The sequence below is a fragment of the Lycium barbarum genome, chromosome 12, assembly GCF_019175385.1.
Source record: "Lycium barbarum isolate Lr01 chromosome 12, ASM1917538v2, whole genome shotgun sequence".
Lineage (NCBI taxonomy): Eukaryota > Viridiplantae > Streptophyta > Magnoliopsida > Solanales > Solanaceae > Lycium > Lycium barbarum.
Genome location: NC_083348.1, coordinates 71,569,572 through 71,579,484, shown reverse-complemented (window position 1 = coordinate 71,579,484; position 9,913 = coordinate 71,569,572). Strand labels below are relative to the sequence as shown.

The 9,913-nt window shown below is 36.6% G+C and overlaps 1 protein-coding gene across 1 annotated transcript; it reads left to right on the top strand.

Moving 5' to 3' along the window:
• Positions 1–1,941: 1,941 nt before the first annotated feature.
• On the top strand, positions 1,942–9,054 carry LOC132624407 (uncharacterized). Its single transcript, XM_060339191.1, has 2 exons — positions 1,942–2,149; positions 8,369–9,054. The coding sequence occupies exons 1-2, from the start codon at positions 1,942–1,944 to the stop codon at positions 9,052–9,054; spliced, it is 894 nt and encodes a 297-aa protein (XP_060195174.1).
• Positions 9,055–9,913: the final 859 nt, after the last annotated feature.

Below are 9,913 nucleotides of genomic sequence, written 5' to 3'. Positions count from 1 at the left end.
TAATAATAACAATAATAGTGGTAATAATAAGATAATAATGATAATAATAATAAGAAATAATAATGATGATAATAGTAATAAATAACAGTTGTTGATAAAACAATGATAATAATTAATAATAAAATAACGATGATAATGATGATTAATAATTGATAACAAAATAACGCTGATAATAATGATTAGTAATTAATAATAATAATTATAATAATAATGGAAATAACAAGAAATAATGATTAATGACAATTAGTAATAAAATGATAATTTAAGAATAATAATAACAATAATAATAATAATAATAATAATAATAATAATAACTGCAGCGGAATAATAAAACGTGGGTGTTAATAAAAGACTAATAATTATAGTAAAATTTAAATGCATGTTTTTTTTTAATTTCTCAAAATATCAGAAGTATAAATAGGTATTTCGGGGAGAGGCGGGACAAAATTGGGTTCAACAAGCCTCACAGGAAATAAGCCCCGCACGTGAGCCCTAGGGCGTTTTGCCACTGCCCCGTCCCAGGGCGAGTCTTGAAACTGCATTTTAAAACACTAGTTTTCAGCATCATGTTTCCACTGCTTTCTCAATTTAATTATAACTTTATTGCAATTTGTAAAAAAATAAAAGAAAACAGAGAAAAAAAGAAAAACACTTTAAATATTGGACAGCTCCAACTTAAGAGCCCATTTGGATTGGCTTATAAGTTCCTTATAAGCTATTTTCAGCTTTTTTGAGTGTTTGGCTGGCCAGCTTAAAGTCATTTTATGCTTAAAATAAGCTCAAAAAAATAATAATTGGGCTCGTTTGGCTTAGCTTATTTAAAGCAGCTTATAAGCGGATTTTTTTAAGCCCATCCAAACAGGCTCTAATCCTTATGTATTCCCTTCCCTTTTCTTATTAAAAAATGGAATTAATAAACGTTTTCCGGTTAATCTTTTTTCTTAAAATTCTTGAAGAGACAACTTGAAGGAGAAGACAGGCGGAGATTTTAACTACTTTAAGCATCCAAAAAAGTAGTATTCCCACCTTGTAGATCTACTTTTTCCATCCTTTGTTTTCAATCACATATTATGTTTCAGAATTTTCATGGGTTCAAAATATGAAGATGTAAATGCACAAAGAAGCCAAAAAGGGTTCAACATCTTCTATATATATATATATATATATATAAATATGTTCATCATGTATAAACGGTATAATTTTCTGCTCGGATGAACCCAGAGCACCACCTGGCTCAGCCCCTGCGTCACATGTTCTGAAAGGGACCAATGCATGGTTTTAGCACTCTATGAATCTCAAAATTTTGTTACGTTACAAATTATATAAAATGTTGGACTTATTCAGACTATCCCAGATTAGTCTTAGTCCACTTGGGCCTTTTCATTTATTTGTACTGGGTCGGCCCAATGTGGTCAGGCCCAGTTGTATTATTGTTTTGTTATCTTTGATATATGTACTGAATAGAAGACGATTTATTCATTCAAGATAATACATTCTCTCTCTTCTTTCTCTCTCTAAACTTTGACCTCGTTCATCAACTTCTTCATGTTGTAAGTTTTTCCGCTGTTAACATAGTATCAGAGCGAGGATTACATTGTATATTTTCGTGTTTTACGGTGTAGATAGCCGTGTTCTAGTTTCCTTTATCAAAGGTTCATCGGCGATCAGTTTTCCGGCGAAGTTTGTGGTTTTCCGGTGGAATAGTGTATATCAAGGCCGTACCTCTTTCGATTGCAAAGAGGAGTGGTATTTTTTCATTTCTAACATTCTTTCCCTAATTCGATAAAGTTAGGGTTTCTGATTTGTTTTCTCTGAAAATCGATCGAATTAGGATTTCTACGGTTTCCTTTATTTGCAATTTGTCGATATTATTCTCATACTATTAGTGTGTTGTATTTCGTGGTTGTTATTTTGCCATTGAGTTTTGCTGTTGATTAATCAATGACGAACACTGAAAATTCTCAAATTCCTACCCGTAATGGTACTGCTGCTGCTGGTATCACTACTTCAACGATGGGTACAACCCCTATTTCGCATGTACCATTTCACCTAGACGGCTATACTCACCCCTGTCACTCTTTGTATGTGCACCCGGCTGATTTGCTAGCTTCATCTTTAGTTTATGAATTGTTTGATGGAACTTGCTATGGTAGTTGGCGTAGGTGATAACGTCCAAATCCACCCTATTAATTAGAATGGGCACGGTCGTATGCAAATATATTTTACCCAACTATGAGTCGGGGTCGAATCCCACAGAGAACAATATGTAGGCGATTAGAAAAAGTAGGAATTTTCACCAATGATAGCTAAAGCCAAACGATGGATAATATTTTGGTTTTGTTTGAGAGAAAATTATAACTAATGCAAAAATGTAAACTAACCTAGAAAGCAAGTAAAATGATCAATGGCCACAAGCATGGATACAAGGGAAACTACGCTCAAGTAACGATCCAATGTATTTCATGATTTACAAATAATGGTGAGTTTATATTACTTAACCTCGGATAATGACTCTAAATTAGCTTCTTCCGAAGACTAACTAGACTACCTAATTGAATATCCCTAAAGCAATTAGGAGCATTAAGAACACCCGAATATGGCTACAAGTGGTGTCGCCTATCCCTAGGTCGATTTCCATTAGATGAGGGTTAACGCCCCAAATTCTTGTTAATTAATCTTTCCCAATCCCGAGTTTGCCTCTTCCAAGTTTAAACCGAAATAAATGGGCAAGTCTTAGGGTTAGCTACTCCCTTAAGAATCATTCAAAATGAGATTAACTAAAGAAACAATAACCCACTTCATTAGGAATAAAATCATTCAACACATATGCAAAACAAGAGATTCAATCCAAACTTTAATCAAGAATACTTCCATAAACGAGATTCAAGTATTGAAATGAATACTACACACATAAATATTCAATACAAAACAAGAGTAGAAGAAAGGATTAAGAATATCTCATTAAAGTGCTTCCAATCTTCTCCTCCAATGTGTTGGTGTGAAACCCTAGCCTCCAAGGACTTGTGTTGAGCCAAAGATGTGTTTAGAAAACCCTAGTTTTCTTTTTATAGGAACTGGAATGGAAGAAATCGTCAAAACCCAAGTTCTGGTCGAACTGGGCAGAAATTCCTTCTATGCGAACGCGCCACGTTTCTGCGCGAATGCGTAGAATCACGCTCTTCATTCAGCGCGGTCGCGTGTCCATCCTACGCGAACGCGTGGACTTAATAACGCGCGTGGGCGCGAACGCGTGGGTTACCTGCGCGAATGCGCAGAGTAATTTTCCACGAAATTTTCCAGAACATTCAGTTGTTTCCAGTTTTGCAGCTTTTTTGCTCTTTTTTGCTTGTTTTCCACACTTTGGCTCTAGGGACCCCGTATTACCTGAAACATACTAAAAATCACGTAAAATAACATAGACTTGCTTAAAAACAAGTAAAACTTATAGCCGAAAAGCGTCAATTGTGGCGTAAAATCACGCCACATCAACACCCCCAACTTAAAGTATTTGCTTGTCCTCAAGCAAATCAAAACAAAAATCTCAATGAGGAACCTCTTTAAGCACAAAAACATGACTTTGGTTGGTACCAACAATTAGGCTACAAGCATGTGAAGCGTCAACCAAATAACTCTCTCATTTCAAAATACAATTTCAAGAATGCAATAGAGATTTAAAACTATCAAGCAACAACACTCAAGCCTCAATAAGTGACTCAAAACTACTAGCTTATTAGATATGCTCAGTTGAGTCAACTTTGAATTTTTCAACATCACTAATCTATCGTAATCCATATGCCCTCACAAGAAAGAAAGTCCCAAAATCACTATATTCACAACAACAACACAAGGGACAAATACACAAAGTCACTCACACTCAACAAAGAAATTCTAGTGCTAACAAATATCACACCATAAGCTTGCCCTTATTTTCAATCATCACTAACTCAAGAACATTCAGTTGGAGATCACATAGGGACTTTTAAGCTTGTAATGTAGGCTTAGGGAAGGGTAGGATAAGTATTTGGGATACAAGTGACTACGCCCTCCTTGAACACTACACATACTTTTTGTCCACTTTCCTCTTCATTTCAAAACATCACTCCTTCCTTTGCATACTAGTTTCCCCAATTATTCAAAAACAAAATAAATATTTTTTTGCACAAAAAGTTTGCAACCTTTTTGTATTTTTCAAATTTTCTTCCTTTCTTTTGACTTTTCTACAACACCAACCTTCACCACTCTCAACCAACACTAACACCCCCAACTTAGGCTTTTGGCCTCAAATTCACAATTTCATGTTCACGGAGGGAAAGGTTCAAAAGAGAAACTCTTCATCAAAAAGGGTAAAGGCTTGTAATGTGGCAACAAAAGAAAAGGTTGTAGGCTCAAATGAGGTTACTAGTGATATTATTTATGTAATGGTAGGCTAGAAAGGCTAAAGAGGTTTTTTTTTTTTTTTTTTCAAAAATCACAAAGATAGCCCAAGGTCATCTCTCCAACCAACATAATCAAAATTAGCATTGAACGACTAACCGGGCAAGTTCTAGATGATAAAAGTAAACACAAGATTTATTCAACAAACACTCACCACACATGGCATATGGACTAGTCTAGATGGATCAACTAGTGTAATATCCCATAATCCAAAGTAAACACAATAGTAGGTAAAAAGTCACAAAATGAGCCAAAAAGTTGTCACAAAGATCATTCTTTCCTATGCACCTTGCTTTTTAACTTTCACAACACTTTGGAGAGGTATTCACATTTCAATTTCACATGCAAGAGACTAACTCTATTAGTACCAAACAAGCCAAGAGTTTTCACATTTTTCCTCAAAGAAAGTAAAATAATAAGAGTGACTAATCCACAACATGTCAAAAGAACAAAATTTTTAAAAATTTTGAACAAGTTTCAAAATATAATGTGCTACCACATGCCACCCCCAACTAAAAACATTGCAGTGTCCTCACTGCACAAGCAAAAACTGGACAGTTTTGTAAAAACTGGACAGTTTTGTAAAAACTGGACAGTTTCTGCAATTTTCAGCAGCTACTGGTTTGGGGCTGTCCGAAAATTCGACCTGCTCAAAACAACTCCAAAAATTCTGAAACTTTGCAGATTAGTCAAAAATCATAAACTAAACTATTCTAAAAAATAAAATTTCAAAAACGATTTAAAATTTTTAAAACGATGGGTTGCCTCCCACCAAGCGCTTAAGTTAACGTCGCAGCACGACGGTTACCTGTACCACTTTTCCTTCCATTTGGAAGATATGAATTTGCGCCCCAACTTTGAATCAAGATTATGATGACGCTCATGGGGCGGTGGTAGAAAAACAAAGAGGCCAACTCTCGGATGTCGCATTTTGCACTTTTTGGCCTTTGAGTGAGGAATGTCATTTTGTCTTCTTGGCATAGCAAACTTCAAAATAAAAACGCTTTCTTCTTCATATCCAAAATTCTCCATTGGCTTGATTGGTTCAACTTCCATATCATCAACCAAGCACAATGTTGAAAAATGGTTAGAATGTGGTCCAACGCGCTCAAATTTCAAATTTGCATGAATTTTGACATCCTTACCCCTAAATGAACTAGAGTCTTCAAAAACGATTTCATGAACTTTTTTATGCAACTCTAGTATCATTTCTTCAATCTCGGCATCATTCACTATTTTTGGATTTGTTGGTTGGTAATTTATCATTAGCTCTTGAAAATCAATAGTGACCACTTCTTCATTGGAAACCAACTTAAAACTACTATCCATGGCCTTTTGATATTGAGCGTCACATGCCTTAATCTTTGCATTCAATCCGGCCTCCAATTTTTGGATAACAATTTCAAGTAACTCCACTTCTTGACTTTGCTCAACATGATTTTTTAGAAATTCTTCTATCATCCGTGAAAATCCATCACGGTGATCCCCATAGAGTTCAAGTTGTTGAGCTTGATTCATTAGCCAATCTTGGCTCATAATATCCACTTTGTCAAATTTTTCTTCATGGTGAGAATCGTCCAAAGCTTGTAAAATTCCTAGCATGGTGAAATCCATGTTTTGGATAGTTTCATCATCTCCACATTGAACTGCTTCCCACCATTTGGCCACAATCTTCCCATATTTTTCATTTCTCGCCATAATGCCATTCAACATTTCCTCAATTTTCTTATTCCGAGTATTGTAGATTTCTTGTTTATGGATTGACTCATTTTCTTCAAGTTGAACCATTTTTTCAATTTCACAACTCTTGTTGTGGTCACAAGAATTTTCGGGTTCATCTTGTAATTTTGAAATCTCTTCTTCCACTACTTCACTTTGAGGAATAGGCACATCCATGGAAATTGAAAAATTTTCATCTTCAAGTGATTTGTTCATTTCCAAAATGGATTGCCCGACGATTTCTTGTTCCTCTTCCCTTTCTCGGTCAAAGTATGCTTGGAGCAATTCCATGACACCTTCATATCCGGCACTTTGTTCTTCACTTGCTATGTTATTGTCCCTATCAAACTCAAAAGCACAACTAGCATTTTTGTCAGAACAACTTGGGGGAGGGGAAACAAAATAATTGGGACAATCACCCCAATGTCCACCTTGACCATCACATATATTACAAATACTCTCATCATAGGATTGAGACGGTGCACACATCTCTCTCCCGGGAGCATTTTCACAATCTTTCCAAAAGTGAGGTCCTCCACAATATGGACATGGGTCATCAAAATATTGACAACTACCATCCAACCAATTTTCATTATATGATGCCATTTTTTTTAGCAAAAGCAAAAACTGGACAGTTTTGCAGAAACAAAAACTGGACAGTTTTTCAGAAACTGGACAGTTTTGCAGAAGCAAAAACTGGACAGTTTTTTTCAGACTAGACAGTTTCTGCAAATGCAAAAACTGCACAATTTTTTTTTTTTATAATATAAAGCAAAGAAAGTTTGGACCAAAGCAAGTTAGCTTAAATCCCAAACTAACCCAAATACGCCAAATTGTTCCCCGGCAACGGCGCCATTTTTGATAACGTCCAAATCCACCCTATTAATTAGAATGGGCACGGTCGTATGCAAATATATTTTACCCAACTATGAGTCGGGGTCGAATCCCACAGAGAATAATATGTAGGCGATTAGGAAAAGTAGGAATTTTCACCAATGATAGCTAAAGCCAAACGATGGATAATATTTTGGTTTTGTTTGAGAGAAAATTATAACTAATGCAAAAATATAAACTAACCAAGAAAGCAAGTAAAATGATCAATGGCCACAAGCATGGATACAAGGGAAACTACGCTCAAGTAACGATCCAATGTATTTTATGATTTACAAATAATGGTGAGTTTATATTACTTAGCCTCGGATAATGACTCTAAATTAGCTTCTTCCGAAGACTAACTAGACTACCTAATTGAATATCCCTAAAGCAATTAGGAGCATTAAGAACACCCGAATATGGCTACAAGTGGTGTCGCCTATCCCTAGGTCGATTTCCATTAGATGAGGGTTAACGCCCCAAATTCTTGTTAATTAATCTTTCCCAATCCCGAGTTTGCCTCTTCCAAGTTTAAACCGAAATAAATGGGCAAGTCTTAGGGTTAGCTACTCCCTTAAGAATCATTCAAAATGAGATTAATTAAAGAAACAATAACCCACTTCATTAGGAATAAAATCATTCAACACATAAGCAAAACAAGAGATTCAATCCAAACTTTAATCAAGAATACTTCCATAAACGAGATTCAAGTATTGAAATGAATACTACACACATAAATATTCAATACAAAACAAGAGTAGAAGAAAGGATTAAGAATATCTCATTAAAGTGCTTCCAATCTTCTCCTCCAATGTGTTGGTGTGAAACCCTAGCCTCCAAGGACTTGTGTTGAGCCAAAGATGTGTTTAGAAAACCCTAGTTTTCTTTTTATAGGAACTGGAATGGAAGAAATCGTCAAAACCCAAGTTCTGGTCGAACTGGGCAGAAATTCCTTCTACGCGAACGCGCTACGTTTCTGCGCGAACGCGTAGAATCACGCTCTTCATTCAGCGCGATCGTGTGTCCATCCTACGCGAACGCGTGGACTTAATAACGCGCGTGGGCGCGAACGCGTGGGTTACCTGCGCGAACGCGCAGAGTAATTTTCCAGGAAATTTTCCAGAACATTCAGTTGTTTTCAGTTTTGCAGCTTTTTTGCTCTGTTTTGCTTGTTTTCCACACTTTGGCTCTAGGGACCCGGTATTACCTGAAACATACTAAAAATCACGTAAAATAACATAGACTTGCTTAAAAACAAGTAAAACTTATAGCCGAAAAGTGTCAATTGTGGCGTAAAATCACGCCACATCAGTAGGTCAATTTTGATTGCCTTATCTGTTAGAAATAAGCTTGATTTTCATCCATGGCACTACTGAGAAGCCTCATGAAGGATCTCCCTTCCTTCGACAATGGCAGCGTTGCAATGACCTAGTTGTTGCTTGGCTGGCCAACTCTGTCACTAAGGAAATACATAGGTCTGTTGTATACTCTGAGTTTGCTGAGGATATTTGGAGGGAATTAGAAGCTAGGTATGGTAAGGCTGATGGTGCTAGGGTATTTGAGTTAAAGAAAGCCTTGGCTCACATTTCCCAAGGTTCTCTTGACATTGCTTCTTATTTTACCAAGATAAAACAATTGTGGGATGAGTTAGCTTCAATTTCTAACCATTCTGAGAATAGGTGTAATTGTATTGGAGGTGCTAAATCTGAAGAGGAACAAAAGTTCTATCAGTTTCTCATGGGTCTAAATGAGGTTTATGTCCAAGTGAGGAGTAACATTCTTATGATTAAGCCTCTCCCTTCCATGGACACTACTTATAGCATCCTTCTCAGTGATGAAAAACAAAGACAAGTGTCTACTAGTACTGTTTTCCCCTCTGAATCAGCCTCCTTCCATGCCTCTTTCAACACTGGTGGATCTAAGTTTGCTCCCAAAGTGCAATTTGATCTTCAGAAGTCATCTCTATATTGCAAATACTGCAAGAGGACTGGGCATGTTATTGAGAAATATCACAGGCTTCATGGTTAACCTTCAAACTTCAAATTCACTAAGGGTTCTGGTTCTAATTCTGATCCTAGAAAGGTTGCTGCCAAAGCTGCTTGTGAGAGTTATCCTTGTGATTCATCAACCAGCAGTGTCCCTTTCAATTAGAGTACTCAAATGACTGTTCCTGATCAGACTTATGAGGCTTCAGGTTTAACCAAAGATGAGCACTCTTAGTTGCAGTTCCTTCTACACAAAACTCACATATCACCTGGATCATCTCATTCTCTCATGGCATCTGCTCACTTTGCAGGTAGAGTTGCTACTCATAGTGTTTTGCTCAAACCTTATCTATTTTCAAAGGTCGATAGTTCAGTATGGATCATAGACTCAGGGGCATCTAATCATATGACATCCAAATTGTCCCTCTTATTCAACATTAAACCCCTTTCTATCCCCTGCCTTGTTTCTTTACCTAATGGCTATAAGGTCAAGGTAACAAATACTGGATCTTTAAATCTGTTTCCAAATTTTACTCTACATAATGTGTTGTATGTCTTTACTTTCCAGTACAATCTCATCTCTGTATATCAGTTAGTTTCCCAGTTTGATGGTATTGCCCAGTTTACCAGGAATCTGTACCTTTTTCAGGACCATTCACAGAAGAAGCCACTGGTACTTGGTAGGTTGGACAATGGCTTATACAAGCTGGCTATTCCTCTACTGTCTACTGCTGCTACCAACTCTGTCCCTATTCACTCTCTTTATGTTAAGCCTGCTGTTTGTAATGCTCATGTTTCTGATACTGCTTTGGCTGGTGACTTTAATTCTGCTGGTTCCTCTAAAACATCTGTATGTTCTTCTGTGAGTATTAATAAAATGGATGTTGTGTGGCATTTCAGCC

What these genes read in the sequence shown, in the direction of transcription:
- LOC132624407 (XM_060339191.1), top strand. Translation starts at nt 1,942, where the DNA reads ATGACGAACACTGAAAATTCTCAAATTCCTACCCGTAATGGTACTGCT. An exon ending in GTTTGATGGAACTTGCTATG is followed by an intron (nt 2,150 to 8,368) that starts GTAGTTGGCGTA and finishes CTTATCTGTTAG; the next exon opens with AAATAAGCTTGATTTTCATC.